The sequence below is a fragment of the Apus apus genome, chromosome Z, assembly GCF_020740795.1.
Source record: "Apus apus isolate bApuApu2 chromosome Z, bApuApu2.pri.cur, whole genome shotgun sequence".
In the NCBI taxonomy this organism is placed as follows: Eukaryota; Metazoa; Chordata; class Aves; order Apodiformes; family Apodidae; genus Apus; species Apus apus.
The window spans coordinates 3249694-3277388 of record NC_067312.1 but is presented as its reverse complement, the minus strand read 5'-3'; the positions used below and the strand labels follow the sequence as shown (position 1 = coordinate 3277388).

Genomic DNA, 27695 nt, shown 5'->3' with positions numbered 1-27695 from the left:
TGAGGTGCCCATAACTGGACACAACACTCCAGGTGTGGCCTCACCAGTGCTGCGAAATTGGGAGCGTAGGTCTCTTAATTTTTCTCAATGAAGTTTCAATACATAGAAATATGCATTTCTATAAGATCTGGGGATGGAGAGAAGAATTTGGTCCAGATATAAAACAAATCCAAATATTATTGTCCTGAAGAGCAAGGGAGCTGGGGAAGGGGCTGGAGCACAAGTGTGAGGAGGAGCAGCTGAGGGAGCTGGGGGTGTCCAGCCTGGAGCAAAGGAGGCTGAGGGGAGACCTGCTGGCTCTGCAGCTGCCTGAGAGGAGGTTGGAGCCAGGGGGGTCGGGCTCTGCTCCCCAGGAACAAGGGATGGGACAAGAGGAGATGGGCTGCAGTGGTGCCAGGGGAGGCTGAGATGGGATCTTGGGCAGCATTTCTTGCTGGCAAGGGTTGTCAGGCCCTGGCCCAGGCTGCCCAGAGCAGGGCTGGAGTCCCCATCCCTGGAGGGGTTTCCAAGCCGTGTAGATGTGGTGCTGAGGGACATGGGGCAGGGGTGGCCTTGGCAGAGCTGGGGGAATGGTTGGACTGGATGCTCTTGAAGGTCTTTTCCAACCCAAACAGTTCTATGACTCTAAGCTTATATGATTCAAGCCCTTGGTTTTATGAGATCACATCTGGGCTTTGTGAGCTGGACATTTTCTGAAATAAGCTTTTTTTGATAGATATTTTTTCAAATTATATAAGTCCAAACCCTAAGTTTTTGTATATAAGTCCAAAAACATGGTTTGATTACCACCATTGCAATGTGACATTTATGATGTCTTGGTAAGTTGAGCATGATAAAATTAATGTGATGAAGAAGGCAAATTCATATTTCCCATTTCAGCAATGAAATAATTATTAGTATTAAATAATCTTCCTGTGTCTTATATTAAATTAATTCATTATGCTTAATCTAATTTCTGGTAGTGACCATTTAACTGTGAAAATTACAGTGGTTTCAAAATGTAAGCAAGGAGACCAAAGACTGAGTGAACCTAAAATTTAACAAGCCTGAACCCAAACCGGTCTCTCCAATTTCAGTTTGTTTTCACAAATTTTTTGCAGGCTTGCATTTCTTGTATTAATTCTCTTCCTGTTTATGCATTGTTATTTCCAAGGTCATTAATGTATGCTCAAAAATATATATTTTTTTTGGCGGGGGGGTATATCAAGTGGCCCTTTTAATATTTATTTTCCATTTTAATATTAATTTTTACCACAGCAGAAAATAAACAGCTGAAGACTGGGGGAAGACCAAGAAGGTATGAAAAATTGGGGGGGGGAGGGTGTGTTTCTGGCTGGACAATTTATTGCTATAAAAGCAATGTGCTGTGTGGTTAAAATAATGTTCTGATACCAAAGGAATTGCTAAAACTTAGAATCAAGTTGCTGGCTGTGTGGTGAATTTTTCTGCATCTATTAGAGGAAAATAAAGGCTTCTTTCCCAAATGGAGATGCAGGCAATTTACAAAATTTCTGTAGTGTGGCTAAGGTAGTGGGATGTGTTTGAAAGCAGTAAGCATTGAACTTTGCTGGGAGACCCCACCTGGAGAACTGTGTGCAGTACTGGGGTCCCCAGCACAGGAAGGACATGGAGCTGCTGGAGAGAGTCCAGAGGAGGCCCCGGAGATGCTGGCAGGGCTGGAGCAGCTCTGCTCTGGAGACAGGCTGGGAGAGTTGGGGTGTTCAGTCTGAAGAAGAGAAGGCTCCAGGGAGACCTTAGAGCACCTTCCAGTGCCTGAAGGGGCTCCAGGAAAGCTGGGGAGGGACTTGGGACAAGGGCAGGGAGGGAGAGGACAAGGGGGAATGGTTTTAAACTGAAAGAGGTGAGACCCTGACCCAGGTTGCCCAGAGAAGCTGTGGCTGCCCCATCCCTGGCAGTGTTGAAGGGCAGGTTGGATGGGGCTTGGAGCAACCTGGTCTGGTGGGAGGTGTCGCTGCCCATGCAGGGGGGGTGGAACTAGATGATCTTTAAGGTCCCTTCCAACCCAAACCAGTCTGTGAGATTCTGTGATTCTATAATTATATTATTGAAATTGATGCCGTAATTTCAGTGGGAGTAAAGTTACCTCCAGACTGCTTTATTTGAAAACTCTGCCTTTTAATCTTTTGGTATTTTGAAGGAGGAGAAAAAAAAAAAAAAAGTTGTGAATGCTTTTCAAGATACATTTTTTTTAATACTAGGGCAGCAAGTTCTTCTCATAATCTCCCAAGGCTCAAACATCAGGCAGTGCAACGACCATTGTCAAAAACTTCACCTGGGAGCAAAACAGAATTAAAATTATCCACCAAGGAGAGCCCCAAACAGGTTTAAACATGTTTTATCTTAGCATTTTTACAGGTGAAATTAATGTGGGTTTACTGTGAGAGACTTTAGGCAGCAAGAGAATGCGAGTTTTTACTAATTATGTAATGTAAAGATTATTAAGGCAAGACTTCAGGAGAATATGCTTTCTGGTTGGGAGCTGGGGATCAAGTCACAGGCAAAAATTAGAGGAAAAGGAGTCAAATAGTCCAGCCTATGCTGAAAGCAACCAGTTTTCCCATTAATACCAGTAAATTCACCCGGTAGTGCCAGAAAGCAAGACAAATCAACCAAATAGAAAGTCTTGTGTCAGTTGTGTCTTCACAGGGCATAAGGTGTTAGAGATGGAGGCAGTAATTTGGCTCTGTGGTTTTCCATGTTGTGTTTCCCGTTAAATTTCCTTTCTCTTTCCTCTTTCTTAAGGGAGATTTAGGTGAAATATTAGGAGAAAATTCTTTGCTGTGAGGGTGGTGAGACACTGGCCCAGTGTTGAAGGGCAGGTTGGATGGGGCTTGGAGCAACCTGGGCTGGTGGGAGGTGTCCCTGCCCATGCAGGGGGGTTGGAACTGGATGATCTTTAAGGTCCCTTGCAACCCAAACCATTCAATGATTCTATGAACTTCCGTGATACAGCTCACATGGGTGTGAGTGAAGAGGTGGGAAGATACCCCTAACTGGATATCTGCAGCTCATCTACTTGGCAACAAACCTGTTTTAAAACTCATTTCTTTCTGTAGAACAATGACAGTGCAGGTTCTCTGGAGGAGTATGACTTTGGCTTAACCATCTCAGCAGTCAACAGAACTGCAGGAGACAGCGCTCATCCAAGAAGGGTTGGTGGAAAGCTAGTGTGTGATTTAAGATAGAAATGTGCCTGTAGAAAAAAACACATGAAAGTTTTTCACAAATATCATATAACTGTGAGCTTTTTCTGTCCATTTTTATATAAAATGTTCCTGTATAATTAACTGAAGGGTCAGTTTTATGGGGGTCAGTTTCTTCTCCCTCCTAACCAGTGATAGAATGAGAGGAAATGGGCTCCAGGGGAGAGAGGAAGTTGCACCAGGGGACGTTCAGATTGGACATTAGGAAAAGTTTCTTTACTGGAAGAGTGGTCAGGCACTGGAACTGGCTGTCCAGGGAAGTGGTGGAGTCACCATTCCTGGAGCTGTTAAAAAAACTTGTGGATGCAGCACTTCAGGGCATGGTTTAGTTGGCATGGTGGTGTTGGGTTGATGGTTGGACTTGAGGATCTTAGAGGTCTTTTCCAACCTTAATGATTCTATGATTTGGGTGGTAATTCTTTCCTTAGGAGGCTCTGCTTCCATTAAATACTGTATCAAATGATGTCAAGAAGGAAAAATATTTCTGTTTTTAAAACCCAGTGGTAATAGCAACAATTGAAGATAAATTTCAAATTCCTGAATGAGATGAGAAGAGGCTCTGCAGTTAACTTGTTGCCATGACTGAGGAGTTGTTTATTCTTTTCTCATTGCTACCACAGATTCTGTGGTCAGATTTTGTAGTGTTTAGGACTGCATGTACAGAAAGGAAATCCATTGCTGTAATGGCAAGCAAAACTCAGCCCAATGCAGATTTAACAGAAGAGCTACCACCCTGGTAACACATTATTTCCTCCTTTAGGAGGAGATAAGATTATTCACAACTTTATTTCCTCCATTTAGGGCCAAATAATTGACTTCCATGAGATGATTCAGGATGCTGTCAAAGGATCATCATATGGAATAGCCCTGAACAGCCTTAGCTGTGACCCAGATCCTTCAGTAAGTGTTTTGTTTATATTTCTGTCCAATGAACACCAGTTTTGTATAACCAGGAGCAAAATAAAATACCACAATGATGCTGTCTCCATGTGCTAAAGAGGGCTTAGATTTCTGGGTGGTGTATTTATTTCTCTTGTGGACAATTTGTGGACAGTTCTTTACTCTTTGAACAATACAATAAACGCAAATAGTACCTTAGGAGTCACAAAACAAAATAATTGCAGAAACCTACAGAGCATCTGAGGGCGAAATTCTGCTTCCTTTGAATTCAGTAGATTATTTAGTGTTCATCTCAGCTGAGACAAGATGAGTTTAGATGGTTGAGATAGAAAATTTACAGCAATCACTCCTTGACATAAGCCACAGTGTTTAGGACAGCACATCTGGCTTCCTCAGTGCCCCTGCACCCACTGCTACACTGGAAGAGACATTCAGAACAGAGTATGGAACAGAGGTGAGCCATGTTTCCATTTCTCACTCCTCTTAATCTGTGTAGGGCATGTGTAGGACCACGTGTGCAACAGGAGAGCTGCTGGCTTTCATGTTAATTCAGGATTAGATTCTGTCAGGGGAAAAGATGAGTTACTGCAAATGTGGCTTACTTCAAAATCTTTGTGATTATCCCCATTTTTACAGCTTTAAACATTGATGTTATTACCATGTATGAGGTTTTTTGAAACTATTCTGTAGTTCATCTGTTTACAAATAATTTAACTCTGACAAGAACTTCTGTTTGTCCTTTTTAGGAACGACTGTTGAAACCCCTTAGTGCTTTTATTGGCATGACTGGTGAGATGAGAGAACTTGCAACAGTTGTAAGCAAAGTAAGATCAGAGCTCCATTTCTGTTGTGTAGAGATCTTACTTGTCTTTGTCACCTGAGAACACTGCTTGTTTCTTGTTGCTGCCACTGATGGTGTTTATTCTTGCATGTGCAAGCTGTTTTTCTTATCATGCAGCTCCCAACAAGTCATTTATTTACATGTAATGATGTTTCTTTCTGATACACAATGGGAGAAAGTAATTAAGGCTATTCATTTCTAGTGGGAAACACATAATCTAATCATGCTATACCCACAAGACTTGTAGCTTTTCCCTTTGTTCTTCTTGCTACAGAAAATGTGCAATACTTCTCTGGAAAAAAAAAACAACAACAACAAGGGGGGATTTATGGATGTATTCAGTGTGGCACTATTGCAGCAATATCTTGAGTTTATCCACCAGATACCATGTGCCAAAATCATCAGACACTGATACTCCCACATTCTTTTCTTGCTTGGTGCAGTTGACAGATGCTGTTACTCACTGGAGGCTCTTGCCCTCCCCTCATGCCAACACAGGACTGCAGGAGCAGCAGCAATAACACCATATCCCAGGGCAGCCTGGGAATTCTTCCCAGATGGGCACTTTGGCACCTGGGAAGAACCCCAGCATTGGCACCATCTTTCCATTTCACTCATGGGTCGAGGTGCAACCTATCAAACAAGCCCTGGGCTATGAAGCAGGTAAATGCATTGCATGCATCACCTCCCAAATCCCAAAAGGCTTCATAGGATCACAGTATTTTATAGTGTTGTGGCTCTTTCTGGGTATAAGCGTCAGAAATGGTATCAGCTCTTGCTCCCATGTACTTAAAATCAGTTGTTTAAAAAAGCCTGGAAGACTTTTGCTGACTGATTTTCATAGCCCAAATTCTTGGCCTGCAAGTTTTGCATTTGCAGTTTAGTACAACTGAAGTCTAGGAGATTTCCAACCCTAAAGTAAGAACATCCTCATTATCATTTCCATTCCTGTCTGGTTTTTAATTTATGGTGAACCTTTAAAATAGTGTTTTCTTGCTGCTACTTTAGCAAAAAGCAGTAGGGTTCCTTTAGCCTTCATTATGATACGTTTCTTTATATTGTGCTGGTGTGTTTCTAGTTGCTGTGGTAATCAACACTGTGTAAATCAATAAAAATAAATAGCTTGTGGTATCTGTTTCACAACACAATCTAATTTAATTTGGAAACACGAAGTCTCTACTTAATATCATAAACCTGATTTATCCTAATTTGCTGTTAATAGAAGGGGAAAGTGTAATCTACTCTATATAAATAATTGTTCTAACTGTATTAAGTCAAATTTTCCCCTCAGACCCAAGCAAATACTTTTTCTTCAGTCTCTGGGGACTGCCTGTCCTTATTGGAGAGCAGAATTTAACCCAAGGATTTGTACTGAGAATATGGTATTTTCTGCAGAACAGTTAGTTTCTGGAATGTGACGCCACCAAATATCACCAAGGCAAATGGAAAGATTCAGACAGTATTTGGGAAGTTTGATGAATGAAATGAAATTAATTCAGTGAGTGCTTCAGGGCATAGACTAATTATAGAGTTTCTTGCAGTATATAAAATCTTGCATAGTATGGAGTAAATAGCAATTTTTCACTGTTACTTGTAAGTAATAATAAAAGTAATAGGCACAGCCATAAAGTTCCTGAGCATCAAGTTTAAAACAAATGAAAGTGTTTTCACTTTTTGTATGGTTAAGCTGTGGAACTCATTGCTATAGAATAAGCATGTTCAAAAAAGAGGTAAGAGAAATGCACTGGAGAGTGACTGTCAAAGGGTGTTGGAACTCAAAGACTAAGACATAATTTTAATTATCAGGCTGCTTTGGTTGCAGGTTTTCAGAAGGTGGATGTAAATATGAGCCAACACAGAATCACAGAATTGTTCTGGTTGGAAAAGCCCCTTAAGATCATCAAGTCCAACCATAACCCAACTCTACCAAGTCCAATGCTTAAACCATGTCTCTCAGCACCACATCTACACGTCTCTTAAACACCTTCAAGCATGTGGGGATTCAGCCACCTGCCTGGAAAGCCCATTCCGGTGTTTACTTACCCTTTCAGTGAAGATTTTTTTTCTAATATCCAATCTCAACCTCCCCTGGGACAACCTGAGCCCATTTCCTCTTATCCCAACACTTGTTCCTTGGGAGAAGAGACCGACCCCTTGGCTCCAACCTCCTCTCCAGTTGCAGAGAGCAAACATGTTGCTCCTATGGCTTACACATTTTTTTTTAATAGGATAGAATAGAAGTTTCAGTTGGAAGGGACCTGCAATGATCATCTAGTCCATCTGCCTGACCAACTCAGGGCTGGCCAAAAGTTAGAGCCTGTTGTTAAGGGCATTGTCCAAATGCCTCTTAAAACACTGACAGGCTCAGGGCATTGACTGCCTCTCTAGGAAGCCTGTTCCAGTGTTTGGCCACCTTCCACCTTCTTTGGCCACCACCAAAACATCCAGTGGCTCTTCATGTTGTAGCTGGCTACTAATTCCATCACACAGAAGCAGAGAAGTGGGAAGCAAATCTGCTCAGCATATACACTTGGCAGTGCACCTGCTCCTGGCGAAACTAAGGGCATTCTATAGAACTTCTATAGACACTTCTGTAGATGTGTTTTCCTTGTATGGTTTCCTCTTATGAGGAAAGGAAGCAGGTGGGGAGAAACAAAAGTTTGTATCACTCAGTGGCACCGTTACTTTTTAACTGAGCTGATTTACTTTGCCAGAGGTGGTTATCCTGGTGCAGAAGTTTTGCTAACAAGATGCTATCTGTGTTGCAGGACATTTATCTCCATAATCCCAACGTGAAGTGGGATGATATCATTGGACTGGATGCAGCTAAAAGGCTAGTCAAGGAAGCAGTGGTTTATCCCATAAGGGTAAGGAGCTAAACAGGTTTCAGAAAACAAGCCCTGGGCTTGTTAGCATTTTCCTTGTCCTTACAGCAGTGTTTTGGTGTTCTTACTGCGTCAGGGCTTTTGTAGGCAGTCCTTGTTAGAACTGGTGTGGTTTCTCTTCCATCTGGCAGTGCCAGATGCATTCTTCTCTAGAAAAATGGTCTTTCAATATTGAAATTGTAAGCATTGGGTCCTGTTCTTTGGCACTTACAGTAATGTAAGAGGTGCTGGACTTGGCCTGTATTAACTCAATGGAAGATGACTTCTAGGAGACCACGTCAAACCAACTGCATTTGAAAAATTCACTTAAAACAGGTTTCAAATGCTAACTACAGTATTTTTCTCAGCACTCAGACCATGTATATTACATTGTTTTGGAGGGCTTTTTATCCCCCTCTCTTCAAATTTCTTAGGCTTCCTGAATGCATTAGGAGGAGTGGGGTAGGGATTAGAGTCCTTTGCATTTTGTTATAGGTGATACATTTTTAATACCTGAATTATTGTATTTTGTTTTTCTCAGTACCCCCAGCTGTTTACAGGCATTCTGTCTCCTTGGAAAGGATTATTGCTGTATGGACCACCAGGTATGAAGGGCTTTATACCATATCCATTTTTTTATCACTTCTGCTTTTGTCCCACAGGTAAATCAGTAATTAGATCAAATCTGTTGGTAAAAAACAAGTTCTGGAAGGTGAAATGAAAGGAGACAATTGTGGGTGATCAAACCTGACCATTTGCCTTTCTCACAAGCCTTGGCTGTTTCTGCACTTGAATATTCAAAAAAATCATACTTGCTCCAAGCGTTCAGAGGAGAGAGACCTCATGTTATGCCTCTGTTTTTACTCAGCTTGAGCTATATTAATGAAGTTTGGCTTGGCCTGATCTTACAAAATGTGAATAAATCTGACATGGACTCACCTTCTGAATGAAAATGTCATAAAATGAAAGACTGGTTTGGGTTAGAAGGGACCTTAAAGATCATCTAGTTCCAACCCCCCTGCATGAGCAGGGACACCTCCCACCAGACCAGGTTGCTCCAAGCCCCATCCAACCTGCCCTTCAACACTTCCAGGGATGGGGCAGCCACAGCTTCCCTGGGCAACCTGGGCCAGGGTCTCACTTCTCTCAGAAGAAATACTTTATTCTGAATGTCTAACTTAAATCTCTCGTCTTCCAGTTTGAAACCAGTTCAAAACCAATCCAATACAAAGTGGTTTGCATTTCTGGCTGATTTTTTTAGTATTAGATTATTAATTTGTGATGTCTCAGAGAGATGATGTTTCCCAGTGAGCTGCATTTTGTAAAAAATACAACATTAAAACCACAGAATAATGGTTTGAGATGGAAAGCACCTTAACCTCTCACCACCCTCACAGTGAATAACTTCTTCCTAATATCTCATCTCAATCTCCCCTCTTTCAGCTGGAAACCCTTTCCCCTTGTCCTCTCCCTCCCTGCCCTTGTCCCAAGTCCCTCCCCAGCTTTCCTGGAGCCCCTTCAAGCACTGGAAGGTGCTCTAAGGTCTCCCTGGAGCCTTCTCTTCTCCAGGCTGAACACCCCAACTCTCCCAGCCTGTCTCCAGAGCAGAGCTGCTCCAGCCCTCCCAGCATCTCCGGGGCCTCCTCTGGACTCTCTCCAGCAGCTCCATGTCCTTCCTGTGCTGGGGGCTCCAGAACTGAACACAGTACTGCAAGGAGGGTCTTCTTTCTTTCTTCTTTCTTTTCTCTCTTTCTCTCTTTCTCTCTTGTTTCTTCTGTGTTTTGGAAATGGGGAGGAAGCTTTGCCCACTGCTGTTCTAGCTGGTGTCCTTGTCAGCACAACTTCACTGCTCCCTCTGCTCTGCTTTGACACCAGCACAACCACCATGAGTGAGGCTGGGAAGGGACAAAGGGCACTGCCTGAGTCAGGCTGCAAAAGCTGTCACTGCACTACACTCCATCTGTTCCTGTGACTATTTAGATGCCCCATTCCTGGAAACATTCCAGGTCAGGTTGGATGGGGCTCTGACCAACCTGGTCTAGTTGCAGATGGCCTTGAAAGGTCCCTCCCCATCCAAACCATTCAGTGATTCTATGATTTTTTCTGCTTTAGTGTGTCTGAAGAGGGGAATTATTCAAACATCTGCACATCATTTCTTTAGAGAGTGAATTTCTTCAATGCTGTTGTTTGTAGGTACTGGGAAAACTTTGCTTGCTAAGGCTGTTGCCACAGAATGCAACACAACCTTTTTCAACATATCAGCATCAACCATTGTCAGCAAGTGGAGGGGTGATTCAGAAAAACTTGTCCGGGTAAGAATTACTATTTTATTCATTATAAGTTAATTATATATATATATATATATTTATAATAAAATTCTGAAGTTTAATACAGTCCTGGAAAGTCAGTGTTCCTGAGATACTCAGAATCTTTCCAGTCTTGGACAAAGCATGTAACTCTGTTAATATCCAGTTCTTAAAATGGGAATAACAGCTCTGCTGCAGAAGCCTCACAATGGATTCTTCCTGTGGAATTTTAGTTCTGTAAGATGAAGCAGATTCCTGAAGGCAGCAAAGATTTCTGACTCACTTAATAAGAGACAAGCCAGCAGAGTTCCTAACTGCAGTGTTTGCTTAGTAACCCCTTCAAAGTGCTTCATTCTGCAAGGATTGGCTCTTGGGTTCCCTACAATATGCTACTTGGATTCCCAAATTCCTTACTATTCTTAGTCTTCAGGGCACAGAATTGGCAAAAAATTCCCTTGTCACAAAGATCTTACAGTCAAATGCAGATGTCATGTTGTTGGAAGGAAGATAGTTTGATGGTAAGTGGATAGATGTATTTTTACATCTTGACAAGCAAGCAGCAGGCATAGAATCATAGAATCCCAGAATGCTTTGGATTGGAAGGGACCTTAAAGATCACCCGGTCCTAACCCCCCTGCATGGGCAGGGACAACTCCCACCAGACCAGTTTGCTCCAAGCCCCATCCAACCTGCCCTTCAACACTGCCAGGGATGGGGCAGCCACAGCTTCTCTGGACAACCTGGGCCAGGGTCTCACCACCCTCACAGCAAAGAATTTCTTCCTCATGTCCAACCTAAATCTCCCCTCTTCCAGCTTAAAGCCATTATCCCACATCCCATCCCTCCCTGCCCTTGTCCCAAGTCCCTCCCCAGCTTTCCTGGAGCCCCTTCAGGCACTGGAAGGTGCTCTAAGGTCTCCCTGGAGCCTTCTCTTCTCCAGGCTGAACACCCCAACTCTCCTGAAATGTAGACAATGTCTGCAACATCATTATTCCTCGTGTGGCCTTTGTCCTTTAAAATGACACATTTTTCTCCTGACATTCACCTCCTGTGCTCTTGATCCTCTTGACATCTGTCTCAGTGACTTCCTAGCAGTTGCCCTTCTGTCAGGAGTAGGGATGGGACAGGCTGGTTTTTGACACCTTGAGCCAAAAGGTTTTTTGTGAACAAGCTGGAGTATTTGCAGTGATATTGAATTTCACCCTTAGTTGAGTTTTTGGGAGAATCCAGAAATAAGATAAGACTGTGGACAGCTCTTAAGAAAAGCATGGTGTGAATTTACATCCTATTTATAGGATATAATTTATATCCTATCCTGAGGCTGGTGCAGGAGTTTCCTGAAGCTGTGTGAAGTATATTGTGGGTTTTCTGCTCATTTGGAGGAATGTTCCCTCATCCTGTTTCCTCACTTCTCAGCTGCATTGGTGTGATTTTCTATTTTAGATTTGTAGTACAACTGTAGACTGGTCATGAACTACTTGTGATTCTGGGCAAATAATTTCAACCCTGTGTTTCATATCCAAAGGGTAGAAAAGAATATCTCTCTATTGAAATTTGGGGGGGTTTAAGTGCTCAGATTAAAACAGAAATCTGGATTAACATATGTTGTTAGTGATACTTATTTTAAAAGTCAAAGAGCACTTCACTGGAGAAGAACAACAGTATGTTCTTATGGCTAAAATGTCTCTCCACCTTCACAGAAAAACAGATGAGACATCTTTCTCAAAAAGGGCAGACCCAGATTTTTTTTGGTGTCAGATTAATGTTGCATTTTTTAATCTGGATTGTTCAAGCAGTTTATGTTTGTTTTCAGCAGGAAAAACAAAAGAACTTCTTGATTCTTACCAAGAGAATCAGTCCATTTTCTCTCATTGTGGGTCAGCTGACTTTTAGGTGTTGTTGTTTTGTTTTTTTTCTCAAATCCTTATTTAAAAAATCCTACAAATGCAGCCACAACAAAAGAGGGCTGTTTAATCTCTGATATGAATTTAGGATTTCCCGGCATCCTCTGATGGATCATTTTCTTCTATCCCATTATTCTCAGGGTACTCTGATAGGATTTACCCAGAAAGATTTACATATAAAGACATGATTACAAGGCTGTGTTCTTTCTATCTCCTTTACAAGCCTTTCAGAATTTCAGAGAATTCACAGACCCTCAGCCTACCCCAGAGCTTTTTTTTCCCAGCAGATATCCCTTTTTGCCCTACAAGTTTGGAATGTGGGTGCTGTTATTTATCACCTAGTGCCTTTTTATGTTAGTTTATCTTTTCTTTCCCGTTTATTCTTCTCTCTAAAACAGGTTTTATTTGAGCTTGCCCGGTACCATGCTCCTTCCACCATTTTCTTGGATGAGCTGGAGTCAGTGATGAGTCAAAGAGGCACTGCTCCTAGGTAACTGCTGAGACCACTTCCTATGCCTTTAGGAGAATATTTATCCCTCCCCTTTTTATTCCACCTTTTCAACAGTGGGTGCATGTTCAGTTGCTGACCGATGTTCAATCCTCCCTTGTACCTGTTAGAAACAAATCTTGGCTAAACTGAAGCCTCAAGCCACTCTATAAACTTCAATATGAATGTTTTAAGACTTACAGATTTTATTGACACGATAATTGCTCTGAGTGGTAATTGTAACATTCAAAACTTTTTATTAAGTTGGGTTGCTTGGTTGTTGGGTTTTTTTGTTCTCTTGTCAACTTTACGAGCTTTGCAGTGTTTTATTGTCCAAACATGAGCTCAAAAAGCAGTGCTTCCTGGAAGTGTTGCTGGGGGCATTTAAAGAGAGAGGTGAAGCTCACTCACAATAGAGGAGATCATAGAATCCCAGATGGGTTTGGGTTGGAAGGGACCTTAGAGATCATCTAGTTCCAATCCTCCTGCATGGGCAGGGGCACCTCCCACCAGCCCAGGTTGCTCCAAGCCCCATCCAACCTGCCCTTCAACACTGCCAGGGATGGGGCAGCCACAGCTTCTCTGGGCAACCTGGGCCAGGGTCTCACCTCCCTCACAGCAAATTAATTTATTCCTCATATCTCATCTAAATCTCCCAGCTTGAAACCATTACCCCTTGTCCTAACAGCCCCTGCACTTATAAAAGATCAGTAGAGAAGCACGTTTGAAAGGTTGTGGGAAGATCAGCAAGGGGCTGTGGGTCCAGCAAGGCCACGAATGAGAAGGAGGGAGGTTCAAGAGTGTATCACCAGTGTTGCTGCACTTTAAAATAAGGGATTTGAAGTTGAAATAAAGGCAGGGAAGGGGAAACAACAGATTTGTTAGAGAGGTGAGTAAGAAGCAGCCGATTTTGTGCCACTGTGCACAGGCTTAGGCAAAGCAGGGTAAGATGGAGTGTACCCAGTAGAATGGCTTTTTCATCAATGGGACAGATTTTGGTGGCATTGTCAGAACTTCCAGATGCAGGGATGGGAGGATGTTATTACTCTCATCCGTGGTGTAGACAGTCTAATAGGTTAGGGATAAGGAAGAAGCAGGAGAAATATAAACATATTATCATAACCACTACGGACTCATTACAGTGGATTTTATGTAGTGCAAATTATGCACTCACAAAGGTGTGTAAATAGATGATAACATATCATAAAGCTACAACCTGTAATAACTGTCACTTCATAGCTGTAAATGATGGCCTAAATTTTGCCTTCATATATATATTTTAAAAGCTCTCGTTAACATCCCTGGATTGTGTGTTTTAATAAGGATTTTAATCTAAGGTCATGTAATTAATTTTACATATCCTTAGTAAATACTGACATACCACCCATGAAATAAGCCATAAAACCTGAACTGCATCTCTCACCATCTGAAGGCCTGAGCTTTTATTTTAGGTTCGGTCCCAGAATTGCCAAGAATTCCACATCTGGCACCAAGAGTTCAAACTGGTTTCAAACAGAATTGGTTGCCTGGATCAGGGCCAGGTTTCTTAGCACTTTGTTTAAGTTCCCCTCCTCTTTTTTTTTTTTTTTTTTTTTCAGGAATGATCCTTTCTGGGTGGTCTCTGCCCCATTTTTCACTTTGTTTCCAGACAGCGTATTTTTCCGTTTGCTTTTTGATTGAAGCACAGGCTGGATGGGTGGGCCTGTGTAAACCTCATGAAGTTCAACAAGGTCAGGGGCAAGGTCCTGCACCTGGGTCAGGGCAATCCTAGGCACAAATACAGGTTGGGTGGAGAATGAACCAGAAGCAGCCCTGAGCAGCAGGCCTTGGGGGTGCTGGGTGATGAGAAGCTCCCCATGAGCCGGCACCGTGCGCTGGAGCCCAGAAACCCCCCGTGTCCTGGGCTGCATCCCCAGCAGCTTGGCCAGCAGGGCCAGGGAGGGGATTGTCCCCTCTGCTCTGCTCTGCTGAGACCCCCCTGCAGGGCTGGGGCCAGGGCTGGGGTCCCCAGCACAGGAAGGACATGGAGCTGCTGGAGAGAGTCCAGAGGAGGCCCCGGAGATGCTGGGAGGGCTGGAGCAGCTCTGCTCTGGAGCCAGGCTGGGAGAGCTGGGGTGTTCAGCCTGGAGAAGAGAAGGCTCCAGGGAGACCTTAGAGCACCTTCCAGGGCCTGAAGGGGCTCCAAGAAAGCTGGGGAGGGACTTGGGACAAGGGCAGGGAGTGAGAGGACAAGGGGGAATGGTTTTCAGGTAGAAGAGGGGAGATTGAGGTGAGACATGAGGAGGAAGTTCTTTGCTGTGAGGGTGGTGAGAGCCTGGCCCAGGTTGCCCAGAGAAGCTGTGGCTGCCCCATCCCTGGCAGTGTTGAAGGGCAGGTTGGATGGGGCTTGGAGCAACCTGGTCTGGTGCGAGGTGTCCCTGTCCATGCAGGTGTTTGGGACTAGATGATCTTTAAGGTCCCCTCCAACCCAAACCAGTCTGTGAGTCTGTAGTTCTCTGATTTTGCAAAACCCTGAGTTCAGCAGTAGGTGTATGTTTGTGTGGCCACTTAACATGAACTCACAGAGAGATGCCAGTAGTTGCCCTGAATAGGCAGGCTTGTTAATTATTTGATGGCAACTATCACATTATACAACTTCTCTGATACAGATCCTTCAGTCAAAGCCTTAGCTGTTTGCCAGTTCACCTGAACATTGTGCAGAGATGAAGATGAAGAAAAAAAGAAATACTTTCTTTGGCTTCAGGGATAGTTTATTCTCTTCGCTTTAATGCACTGAAAAGAGTCCATTTAAGTAATTATGAGAGAGCTTGATTTGATTGCTTAGATGTTAGCAAAATGGAACCATAATAATGCTTGGAACTGGGGCAAAGCTGTGAGAAGGGCTCAGTTGCTGTGAATGACACAGTATAAATAAAGATGATCATTTTAATGTACTGAGCAAATAATATCTCTCTAAATCTTGGTAGTGGTGAACATGAAGGAAGTCGACGGATGAAAACAGAACTTCTGGTGCAGATGGATGGCTTGGCCAGATCTGATGATCTTGTGTTTGTTTTAGCAGCTTCCAATCTGCCATGGTAAGAGATCCAGAGAGTACATTTTGAATACATTTGCATGAGCTTCTAAGCACAGATAAAAGATTTGATTGAGATCTTTGCAGAAAAAGCTTTGATACTTGGTTAACGCATTTAAAGATTAATTTGGAGCTTTCACTTGTAAACTCTACAGTTCTTGCTATTTGTGTCACATGAGAATAATCCATAATAAATAATCCATAATAAAGTCAACATATGCTGGTCCTACCAGCTGCTAATATTTAAAATGGAGTATTTGACTTTATAGGCAAGTTATTTACTATGTTAAAGCTAAGAAGGGTTTCAGCCTGGAACTGTAAGGTGCTTAAAACATCAAGTGCTTAGAAGGATACTCCATAAATAGGAATGTTGGATTTTAGTGGTATCAAATGTGACTTTTAAAAAGTTGAGGGAGAAAATTCTTCAGATTCCTTAACATAATTTAGAATAGAAGAATTAGTGGTTTAAGATTGGTACTACAGCACTTCCTCATGTTGATCCTCCAAATGGGCAGGACATGTTATGGAGAGGAAGATAGACAGGAGAGGATGAGGTAGAAGAGGTAACATTTGTAGTCTAACAACTGTGGATGCCTGGGGAGTCCAGCAGAAAATGGCAAGGTCATGTGCTGTCCTTAAATCAACACCATTATAGAATCCCAGACTAGTCTGGGTTAGAAGGGACCTTAAAGATCATCCAGTTCCAACCCCCCTGCATGGTCAGGGACACCTCCCACCAGCCCAGGTTGCTCCAAGCCCCATCCAACCTGCCCTTCAACACTGCCAGGGATGGGGCAGCCACAGCTTCTCTGAGCAACCTGGGCCAGGGACCTGCCTTTCAGGTCCTTCTGCAGAGCCTCCCACCCTCAGGGAAATCAACACTCCTGCTCAGCTTGGTGTCATCTGCAGACTTACTGAGGGTGCCTTCATCCACATCACTGTTGCTGCAGATGTTATGTACAGGTCAGACTGGTTCCTCACTATTGTGTAGAGATTACTTGTACAAGCTGGTTCCTACCCTGGCCCAACTGTGTGAGTACAAACTCATCCCTGCCTTTTGTGGCCATAACAGTGGTGTCTGTGTGTAATTTTGGGGGTTTTTGTCTTGGACAAACTCATGAATTTCAAGCAGTGCAAAATTCACCCTTTCTTCCAGTATCTGCATGAAAGGAACTGAGCAGAATTTGATTGAAATATATTCTAGTTCTGTAAGAAAGTGTTGTAAAAATAAATAGCTGCTGTGTGTGTGAACAGTTACGTTTGAAAGAGAATTAATACATTAATCATCTGTTTGTCTTCTTATGGTTCCTTGCTAATATTCTAGAAAAGCTTGTTATTACCCTTTCAGAAACTCTGAGCAGAGCATTGGACCTTTCTGTGGTCTGTTAAGTTATGCTTTGAGTAGTGAAACTTCACATGCAGTGGGAGCATATTTAAAGGGTCAGGTGTCTTTAAAGGAGCCTGTTTCTCAACTCCTGCTCTCTGGTTTGAAAGGAAAAACTGGATATTTAAAACCCACTGAGTAAAAAGCTGAGAGATGGCACTTTCTCTGAAGGTCGCAGTGTGGCTGGTGCAAGATCTAGGGGTGCTGGAGATGTGTTAATGTGAGCACAAGGATGTCCTCTCTCTGTCCATTTCTGAGGACAGAGATTCCTGCATGTGACTTGTTAATGTGCATCTGCTCCTGCAACTGTTTAACTGTTTCTGGCAATGCAAAAATTACAGAATCATACAATTACTGAATGGGCTGGAAGAGACCATAAAGATCACTTAGTCCCACTCCCCTGCATGGGCAGGGACACCTCGCACCAGCCCAGGTTGCTCCAAGCCCCATCCAACCTGCCCTTCAACACTGCCAGGGATGGGGCAGCCACAGCTTCCCTGGGCAACCTGGGCCAGGGTCTCACCACCCTCACAGCAAAGAATTTCCTCCTCATGTCTCACCTAAATCTCCCCTCTTCCAGTTTTAATCCATCACCCCTTGTCTTCTCACTCCCTGCCCTTGTCCCAAGTCCCTCCCCAGCTTTCCTGGAGCCCCTTCAGGCAATTCCCAAACCCACCTGGACACGTTCCTGTGTGACCTGCCCTGGGCGTTCCTGCTCTGGCAGGGGGGTTGGACCTGATGATCTCCAGAGGTCCCTTCCAACCCTGACCATTCTGTCATTCTGTGATCTAGAAACAGCCTTTCCTACCAGTGCCACCAGTTCTGTCAAGCATCAGGAGCTCTGGTACACACACACACCAGCTCCTCTCACACACACATCCAAACAATTAATTTAATCAATTCTTTTCCCCAAGTGCTTTTCAGCTGTTTGCATCTAACAGTAACACAGCCAAGAAGCTGACAGCAAATTCCTACTCCATCCTTATGGGAAGGGAAGGGTCTCCATACCCCAGTCATCCATGCAGTTTTCAAGAAGAAATAGCTGCTACAATTTATTTACTCCCTCATAAGTCTCCAGTGCCTTCACAGAATGACAGAATGACAGAATCTAAGGGGTTGGAAGGGACCTGGAAAGACCATCCAGCCCAACCCCCCTGCCAGAGCAGGATCACCCAGAGCACATCACACAGGAATGTGTCCAGGTGGGTTGGAATGTCTCCAGCCAAGGAGACTCCACAGCCTCTCTGGGCAGCCTGTCCCAGGGCTCTGTCACCCTCAGAGCCAAGAAGTATTTTCTCATATTCAGGCTAAACCTCCAGTTTGCATCCATTGCCCCTTGTTCTGCCACTGGACACCACTGAGAACAATTTGGCCCCATCCTCCTGACAATCATTTGCTCATGGGCAGGTTGGATTTTGCCCTCTCAATGAGTGTAATGACTAGCTTGTCTAGCAGAAATGTGCCAACCTGAGAGAATATGCTCTAAAATGTGGCTGAGGGTGTCCTCAGAAAGGTGTTCCAGGGAGGTGGAAAGCTAGTGAAAATCATGGGCATCTTACACCCTCATTGAGGCTCACAGCCTCCAGGAACTTGGCTTTCAGAAAGGTTGGTGGGGTTTGAACCGCCCCCCTCTAAGATCTCAACTCTGTGTTCCAAGGTTATTTTAATGTGCATTAGGGGACATTCAGTCCTACTGGAAGACCCAGACTTCAGCTGCACATATATATATATATATATATATATATATATATATATACATATATATATATATATATATATATATACACATTGGAGAACCAACTTTGAAAATTCCTTGCACTACAGTCTGAGGTTGTGGCTTCACAAGCTTTGGTATTAAGCTGGATTTCAAGAGATTTGCTGAACTTGGATATTTATTGATAATAATGGGAAAAAAAAATCAGTACAAAGCTGCTTTTAGATAAGTGAAAAGAAGCCTAAACAAAGCTCTTTACCCTGCCCTAAGCTGCACTGCAGCTACTGATCATTGTCCTGGGCTTGCTGCTCAAACCTCTTCCTGAGACTCATCACCCAGGCACTTTCTGTTGCCAAACTGCATGTTGAAATAATTCAACCTAATTCAAGAAAATAAAGGCCTTGTTAGACAAGAAGTAAAATAACCCTCAACCACGTACTGAATGTTCCCTAATGTATTAGTGCATTTCATTGAGGTTCCTTCTCTCTCCCTGTTGCTTTGGGATGGGTGAAGCTTTGGTGCAGGCTGATCAACTCTTTCCTTCTGCCCAAGTCCTGTTGGAGCTGTGAGCCCATGGCCAAGCTGAGTTCCAGGTGAGGTGCAAAATCCAAGTCAGGTCTGGTATGTCCCTGTAGGGAGCCCTTTCCTTCCCTCTCAGCAGTGCACCGTGTGTACAGTGGAGGAGGATGAGGAACGAGAGTGTGGAGGTCTAAGAGGAGCAAAAGGGGAGGTGTTCAGCCTGGAGCAAAGCAGGCTGAGGGGAGACATTGTCACTCTAGATAACTGCCTGAGAGGAGGTTGGAGCCAGGGGGCTTGGCTCTGCTCCCCAGGAACAAGGGATGGGACAAGAGGAAATGGCCTCATGTTTGCCAGGGGAGGTTGAGACTGGAGAACATGGAGCTCCTGGAGAGAGTCCAGAGGAGGCCACAAAGATGGTGAGAGGGCTGGAGCAGCTCTGCTCTGGAGACAGGCTGGGAGAGTTGGGGTGTTCAGCCTGGAGAAGAGAAGGCTCCAGGGAGACCTTAGAGCACCTTCCAGTGCCTGAAGGGGCTCCAGGAAAGCTGGGGAGGGGCTTGGAACAAGGGCAGGGAGTGAGAAGACAAGGGGGAATGGATTAAAACTGGAAGATGGGAGATCTAGGTTGGACATGAGGAGGAAATTCTGTGCTGTGAGGGTGGTGAGACCTTGGCCCAGGTTGCCCAGGGAAGCTGTGGCTGCCCCATCCCTGGCAGTGTTGAAGGGCAGGTTGGATGGGGCTGAAAAACGGCTTTTGGAAAGAGAGCAGGGAATAACATGGCTCTTTGTACCAGGTTGGAGAGGTGTTGTCCTGAATGTTGGATGGCATCTTAAACAGTCTAAAAATATCAATAACCGTATGAATACACCGACAGCCATTGATTGGCTCATTGTGGTATTTAAATCTAAAGGCTTTATTAGAAGTACTGGAATGGAGCTGAGTGAATTCCTGTGGTCCTCTGAGTTCCTACTGATCAGGTTTTCTAATATTTGCTTTCCTTGTCCTTGGCTCACTGCATGTGGGACAAGCTCTCCCAAACGATGAGGTCCTCTGTGGGGTGAGAGACACTTCTGCTCCTGCTGAGACCAAGGCATGCTGAGGTCTGAGAAAAACCTAAGCAGGCACCTAGATGGGCAGTTGGGAGCCCATTTTTTTGTTTTCTTTATCATGTGCTACAACTGTAGAATCACAGAATCACAGCATGTCAGGGGTTGGAAGGAACCTCTGAAGATCATCAAGTTCAACCCCCTGCCAGAGCAGGACCAAAAACCTGGGGCAGGTCACTCAGAAAGGCATCCAGAGAGGTCTGGAAAGTCTCCAGAGAAGGAGACTCCACAGCCTCTCTGGGCAGCCTGTCCCAGGGCTCTGTCACCCTCACAGGAAAGAAGTTTCTCCTCATGTTGAGGTGGAACTTCCTGGGCTCCAGTTTGAATCCATTGCCCCTGGTCCTGTCACAGGTCACAAGTGACAAGAGCTTGTCCTGCCTTCTTGATGCCCTCATGTATTTATAGACATTAATTAGATCCCCCCTCAGACTTCTCCTCTCTAGACTGAAAAGCCCCAGGTCTCTCAGCCTTTCCTCATCAGACAGATGTCCCAGTCCTTTCACCATCCTTGTAGCCTCCCTTGGACTCTCTCCAGCAAATTCCTGTCCCTCTGGAACTGGGGAGTCCAGAACTGGACACAATCCTCCAGATGTGGCCTCACAAGGGCAGAGCAGAGGGGGAGGAGAACCTCCCTCAATCTGCTGGACACACTGTTCTTAATGCACCCCAAGATACCATCAGCCTTGGCCACCAGGGCACATTTGCTATTAAAACATAAGGACAAGTCACCAAAGGTGACAGAAATAAACTCTGCTGTTCTGCTACAGGTGCCTCTTGAGCTGGCTTTGAGCTTTGTACTGTACCAATTCAGGTTGGGGCTGACCTGCTGGAGAGCAGTGTAGGAGAAAGGGACCTGGGGGTCCTGGTGGACAGGAGTATGACCATGAGCCAGCAGTGTGCCCTTGTGGCCAAGAAGGCCAGTGCCATCCTGGGGGGCATTAGAAAGGGGGTGGTTAGTAGGTCAAGGGAGGTTCTCCTCCCCCTCTGTTCTGCCCTGGTGAGGCCACATCTGGAGTATTGTGTCCAGTTCTGGGGCCCTCAGTTCCAGAAGGGCAGAGAAGTGCTGGAAAGAGTCCAGGGCAGAGCCACAGAGATGATGGAGGGAGTGGAACATCTCCCTGATGAGGAAAGGCTGAGGGAGCTGGGTCTCTTGAGCTTGGAGCAGAGGAGACTGAGGGGCGACCTCATCCATGGTTACAGACACGTTCAGGGCAGTGTCAGGAGGACAGAGCCAGGCTTTGTTCAGTGGTGTCCAGTGACAGGACAAGGGGCAGTGGGTGCAAACTGGAGCACAGGAGGTTCCATGTGAATATCAGGAAGAACTTCTTTCCTGTGAGGGTGACAGAGCCCTGGGACAGGCTGCCCAGAGAGGCTGTGGAGTCTCCTTGGCTGGAGACATTCAAACCTGCCTGGACACGTTCCTGTGTGATGTGCTCTGGGTGACCCTGCTCTGGCAGGGGGGTTGGGCTGGATGGTCTTTCCAGGTCCCTTCCAACCCCTTAGATTCTGTCATTCTGTCATTCTGTGAAGGCACTGGAGACTTATGAGGGAGTAAATAAATTGTAGCAGCTATTTCTTCTTGAAAACTGCATGGATGACTGGGGTATGGAGACCTTTCCCTTCCCATAAGGATGGAGTAGGAATTTGCTGTCAGCTTCTTGGCTGTGTTACTGTTAGATGCAAACAGCTGAAAAGCACTTGGGGAAAAGAATTGATTAAATTAATTGTTTGGATGTGTGTGTGAGAGGAGCTGGTGTGTGTGTGTACCAGAGCTCCTGATGCTTGACAGAACTGGTGGAACTGGTAGGAAAAGCTGTTTCTAGATCACAGAATGACAGAATGGTCAGGATTGGAAGGGACCTCTGGAGATCATCAAGTCCAACCCTCCTGCCAGAGCAGGAACACCCAGGGCAGGTCACACAGGAACGTGTCCAGATGGGTCTGGAAAGTCTCCAGAGAAGGAGACTCCACAGCCTCTCTGGGCAGCCTGTCCCAGGGCTCTGTCACCCTCACAGGAAAGAAGTTTCTCCTTGTCTTGAGGTCTAACTTCCTGTGTTGTCACTTGGTTCCATTTCCCCTCGTCCTGTCACAGGCACCACTGAACAGAGACTGGCCCATTCTTGACACCCACCCTGCAGATATTGATAGACATTCATCAGGTCCCCTCTCAGCCTTCTCTTCTCCAGACTAAACAGCCCCAGGTCTCTCAGTCTGTCCTCATCAGGCAGATGTTCCAGTCCCTTCATCATCCTTGTAGCCTCCCTTGGACTCTTCCCAGCAAATCCCTGTCCCTCTGGAACTGGGGAGCCCAGAACTGGACACAATCCTCCAGCTGTGGTCTCACCAGGGCAGAGCAGAGGGGGAGGAGAACCTCCCTTGACCTGCTGGACACACTGTTCTTAATGCACCCCAGGATACTATTGGCTCTCTTGGCCACAAGGGCACCTTGCTGTCCCATGGACAACTTGTCCACCAGGACCCCAAGGTCCTTCTCCATGGGGCTGCTTTCTGGCAGGTCAACCTCTAATGTATACTGGTGCCTGGTGTTTCTTCTCCCCAGGTGCAGGACTCTACTGAGCCTCATGAGGTTCCTCTTTGCTCAGCTCTACAGTCTGTCTAGATCCTGCTGAATGTCTGCACAGCCTTCAGGTGGCTCAGCCACCCCTCCCAGCTTGGTATCATCAGCCAACTTGCTGAGAACACACTCTGTCCCCTCATCCAGGTTGCTGATAAAGATTTTGGACAGGACTGGACCCAGCAGTGACCCCTGGGGAACTCCAGTAGTTACAGGTCTCCAGCTGGAGTCAGCACATTGATCAGGATGGTGATGATGATAAAATGCATTGAGAAAGGAACAGAAAGAAACATTCATTTTTCTTTCAGGTCTCCTCTGTGCACCAGAAGCAAGTGAAAATGAAGAGTTGTCCCCCTCTGTTGTATTTGTATTGCAGGAGCAGTCTCAGATCCACATCTTGTTCTGCCATAAACGTGGCCCTCACATCCAAGACCTTCCCTCTGTATTTTATACCTACTAAGCATTCATTACAAAGTAGCAATTAATTAGTCCAGACAATGTCCAAGACAGGCAATTTGTAGTGTTTCCTTGACAGGAGAAAGGGAGAGGTTGTTGCTGATGAAACATGCTGCAAGAAAGCCAGGAAAGATAACCACCAACTTGTGATTGTTACTGTGAAGCCTCATTGTCACAAGCCAGCATGTCATGAGCATACAGACCAGGACTACACTGGATAATTAACCCTTTTTTTTTTTAGGTCAAAACTAGGCCGACACAGGTGGGATTCAAAAATGTCAGTCCCTGCAGCCAGGCTTGCTGTTGAGGCTTTGTCTCTGCTGAGGTGACTCCTCTCCTCCTTTGCTTGCAGGGAGTTGGACTCTGCCATGCTGAGGCGGTTGGAGAAGAGGATTTTGGTTGACCTCCCAAGTAAAGAGGCACGGCAGGTGATGATCCAGCACTGGCTGCCCCCTCTGAGCAACAGTGGAGGAGTGGAGCTGAGAACAGATCTGGACTACAGCTTGCTGGGCCAGGTGAGACAGCACTGCAGCAGGGACAGTGCCCACTGGGTGCTTGAGGTCTTTCAAGGTGGGAGCTGTAAGCAAGAGGGACAACTCTTGTCGTGGCAGAAGACGTCACACACATGGAGCCACAAAGAGTGGTTGGGGTTGGAAGGAACCTCTGAAGATCTTTTAGTCCAACCTCCCCTGCTAGAGTAGGTTCACCTACAGCAGATCACACAGGAACACGTGCAGATGGGTTTGGAATTACTCCAGGGAAGGAAATTCCACAGCCTCTCTGGGCAGCCTGTCCCAGGCTCTGTCACCCTCACAGGAAAGAAGTTTTTCCTTATGTTTAACTTGAACCTCCTGTGCTCCAGCTTGTGCCCATTGCCCCTTGTCCTGTCACTGGATACTATGGAAAAGAGACTGGTCCCATCTCCTCACACCCCCTGGAGATATTTTTAAGTGTTTATGAGATTCCCCCCTCAGTCCCACCTGCTCCAGGCTGAACAGCCCCAGCACTCTCAGCCTTTCCTCATGGGGCAGATGCTCCAGTCCCCTTTGTGGGCCTGAGCTGGACTCTATCCAGTAGTTCCTTATTCTTTATGAACTGGGGAGCCCAGAATTGGATGGAATATTCCAGATGTGACCTCACTAGGGCAGAGCAGAGGGGCAGGACAACCTCCCTCAACCTGCTCGCCACATTCTTCTTAATGCCCCCCAGGAGGCCATTGGCCTTCTTGGCCACAAGGACACATTGCTGGCTCATGTTCAGTCTCTTGTCCATCAGGACCCTGAGGTCTTTCTCCCCAGAGCTGCTTTCCAGCAGCTCCATGGGGCTCTTCCTCCCCAGGCACAGAACCCGCCACTTCCCCTTGTTGAGCCTCATGAGGTTCTTTTCTGCCCAGCTCTCCAGCCTGTCCAGGTCACCCTGGATGGCAGAACAGCCCTTTGGTGTGCCAGCCATCCCTCCTAGTTTGGCATCACCAGCAACCTTGCAGAAGCAGAGGTCTGAAGCAGAGGGACAGTACCTCACCAGTGACCTACAGAGCTGGGGGAAGGACCTCAGCCCCATTTGAGGCCGAGCACTTCACAGGCACATACCTGGCTCTGGAAGCAGCACAGCTCTGCTCACAAAGTGGTGTGTTCTGATCCTCCCTGTTGGGCCAACTTTTCAGCCTTAAATACAAGGAGACTTCCAGCAACACTGAATTTTATCCCTCTTCTCGCCAGGCTGGGAGAACTTCCAATTCATCGGGGTAATGAACAGTTAATTGTGTAGGGAAGGTTTGTCACAGCTCCACTGCTGGAGGAGAAAAGAGCATTTAGACAGTGAAGAGATTCACTAGGCACCCAGAATTACCTCATTTAGCCCTTGTCACATCCTAACATCTTTGAAAACATTTTATGCTTACTCAGTTGGCCGTTTTTTTTCACAGAGATGAGACTGCTCAGGTTTTGTTTCACAAAAGTTCATCAGGAAATAAAATTCTTTTATTAACAGGAACAGACACAGAAGGGCAGGTTTTATTTGACCTACAGAAAATTGCCCTTTAGAAAGAAAATGCCCAGTATTTTCCTTGCTCCTACAAGGTACTGTGGGCATTCCAAACAAGAACAAGGAACACACCCTTGAGATGACAATACACATAAAAATATGTATGTAATATATACACACACATATATATTTCAGGCAGCAGAAGACTCTACAAATACTTTATATAAATATAAATATGCTTGTAGATGCTGTTCCTGTCTGATTTGTCAGCTGTAAAATGTTGTAATTCTGATCCTGTCACAGGAAACAGACGGGTACTCCGGCTCAGACATAAAACTCGTGTGCAAGGAAGCAGCCATGAGACCAGTCAGGAAAATTTTCGATGCTCTTGAAAACCATCAGACAGGTACTACAGCTCTGAGTGGGAAATCCAGCCTGGGAAATGTGGATCCACAGCTGGAACTCCAGAGTGTGTAAAGTTAACCCCAGCAGGTGGAGCTGTTACCTGCTTAGGAAAGTTTGAAAGCGTACATTTCTAAAAGGTGTTCCTTAGCTACCATCGGTGATGAGCAGACCCTTTTAAAAGCTGTGCTCTGTGCACAAATATGTGCTTTTTATTTATCATAAAATCCCAGACTGGTTTGTGTTGGAAAGGACCTTAAAGATCATCTAGATCCAACTCCCCTGCCATGGGCAGGGACACTTCCCGCGTGGCAAATAGGGGAACCTCCCTCTTTAAGCAGGATGGGTCAGCCAGCAGTCTGCCCTCTTCATCCTTCTGCTGGAGTCTCACCGTTCAGAAGGGGAGAGAAGTGCAGGGCAAGGCGATCAGTTTTCTAAGCTTATTCCGGTGTTTTTGTCTACTGAGCACTGCGTGGAGGTAAAAGAATGTGTTTTAGTAATCATAATAGTGTTTATTCCATTCTCTTCAGGTAACAGCAACCTACCCGTGATCCGACTAGACACGATCACGACGGCGGATTTCCTGGATGTGATCGCCCACACCAAGCCCTCAGCAAAGAACCTAAGCCAGAAGTACACAGCTTGGCAGAGGGAGTTTGAGTCAGTTTGAAAAGGAAAACCCCCCCCAAAGAGTGAAAACTTCCCAGACTTTCCTAAACGGCATTGACGAGGAGCCAAAGGATTGAACGGTGCTGGGGAAGGAAGTGCATGTTGCTCCCAGGAAAGAGAAGGCAGTTGAGAAAGGTCAGGGGGGAATCTTCACTTTTTAAAACTTAATAGGGAGGATTTTGAATTATTTTTATTAGCTGTTTTCAGTTACCATTCTAGAAACACTCTTCGTGGAAATACTGGAATGGCAGTTGCTACGTTAACAAAGACTCCAGCCTTAATTTTATGGATAAAGATGTGAAAGATTGTTTGCTTCTCAGTCTTTATTCATGACAGTTGCTTCCAGGTCTGTGGAAGAACTGGGGCAGGAAGCTTGTTAAAAGGTCAGTAATTAGTTCAGGTCTCCTTTTCTGAAACTCACTAAAGCATCACCATCAGGGAGGCTCTACCAGCAGAGACCTGCACCCTTTTTAATGAAAAGTGACTGTTTTCAGTGAAATTCAAGAGTTTAGAAGTGCCTTGTAGTGGTTTGTCATCATTTTCACCCAAGGTGAAAGCCTTGATGTGCCCAATGTATTGCTTTGTAGTTGCTTGGGGATATTTCCAAGGTGGAAGAGGCAATGAATAGAACTTGGAGACATTGTAGAAAATCAGGAGACTTAGGCAATGTCACTAGAAATGGGTTACCCACTGAATTTGCAACCAGACATAAAATGCAAACAGCAAGTCTGTGCAGTGCAGTGAGAAAAGCCACCAAGTTTGAATGTTTTCTGTTCATCAACATGGTCGGGTAACCAGTCAGGGTTTCCATGTGTCCTTTAATCATAGAATCCCAGACTGGTTTGGGATGGAAGGACCTTAAAGATTATCCAGTTCCAACCCCCCTGCATGGGCAGGGACACCTCCCACCAGCCCAGGTTGCTCCAAGCCCCATCCAACCTGCCCTTCAACACTGCCAGGGATGGGGCAGCCACAGCTTCCCTGGGCAACCTGGGCCAGGCTCTCACCACCCTCACACCAAAGAATTTCCTCCTCATGTCTCACCTAAATATCCCCTCTTCCAGTTTTAATCCATTTCCCCTCTTTCCATCCCTCCCTGCCCTTGTCCCAAGTCCCTCCTCAGCTTTCCTGGAGCCCCTTCAGGCACTGGAAGGTGCTCTAAGGTCTCCCTGGAGCCTTCTCTTCTCCAGGCTGAACACCCCAACTCTCCCAGCCTGTCTCCAGAGCAGAGCTGCTCCAGCCCTCCCAGCATCTCCGTGGCTTCCTCTGGACTCTCTCCATATTCTCTTA

The 27695-nt window shown here is 45.4% G+C and overlaps 1 protein-coding gene across 4 annotated transcripts in view; it reads left to right on the top strand.

The window, feature by feature from the left end:
• The window catches only part of KATNAL2 (katanin catalytic subunit A1 like 2), a 38429-nt gene extending 11184 nt beyond the window's left edge, over nucleotides 1–27245 (top strand). For 3 of the 4 annotated variants that reach the window (XM_051642500.1, XM_051642501.1, XM_051642498.1), the window contains 13 exons: nucleotides 1258–1297; nucleotides 2220–2343; nucleotides 3078–3173; nucleotides 4026–4124; nucleotides 4871–4948; nucleotides 7734–7832; nucleotides 8371–8434; nucleotides 10023–10141; nucleotides 12438–12529; nucleotides 15493–15603; nucleotides 23704–23866; nucleotides 25638–25740; nucleotides 26267–27245. In XM_051642500.1, coding sequence (XP_051498460.1) covers nucleotides 1258–1297; nucleotides 2220–2343; nucleotides 3078–3173; nucleotides 4026–4124; nucleotides 4871–4948; nucleotides 7734–7832; nucleotides 8371–8434; nucleotides 10023–10141; nucleotides 12438–12529; nucleotides 15493–15603; nucleotides 23704–23866; nucleotides 25638–25740; nucleotides 26267–26406 — 1328 coding nt within the window. In that variant the 3' untranslated portion in view covers nucleotides 26407–27245. The remainder of the gene's footprint in view (nucleotides 1–1257; nucleotides 1298–2219; nucleotides 2344–3077; nucleotides 3174–4025; nucleotides 4125–4870; nucleotides 4949–7733; nucleotides 7833–8370; nucleotides 8435–10022; nucleotides 10142–12437; nucleotides 12530–15492; nucleotides 15604–23703; nucleotides 23867–25637; nucleotides 25741–26266) is intronic. The other variant, XM_051642499.1, reaches the window with a different exon arrangement.
• The last annotated feature ends 450 nt before the right edge of the window (nucleotides 27246–27695 follow it).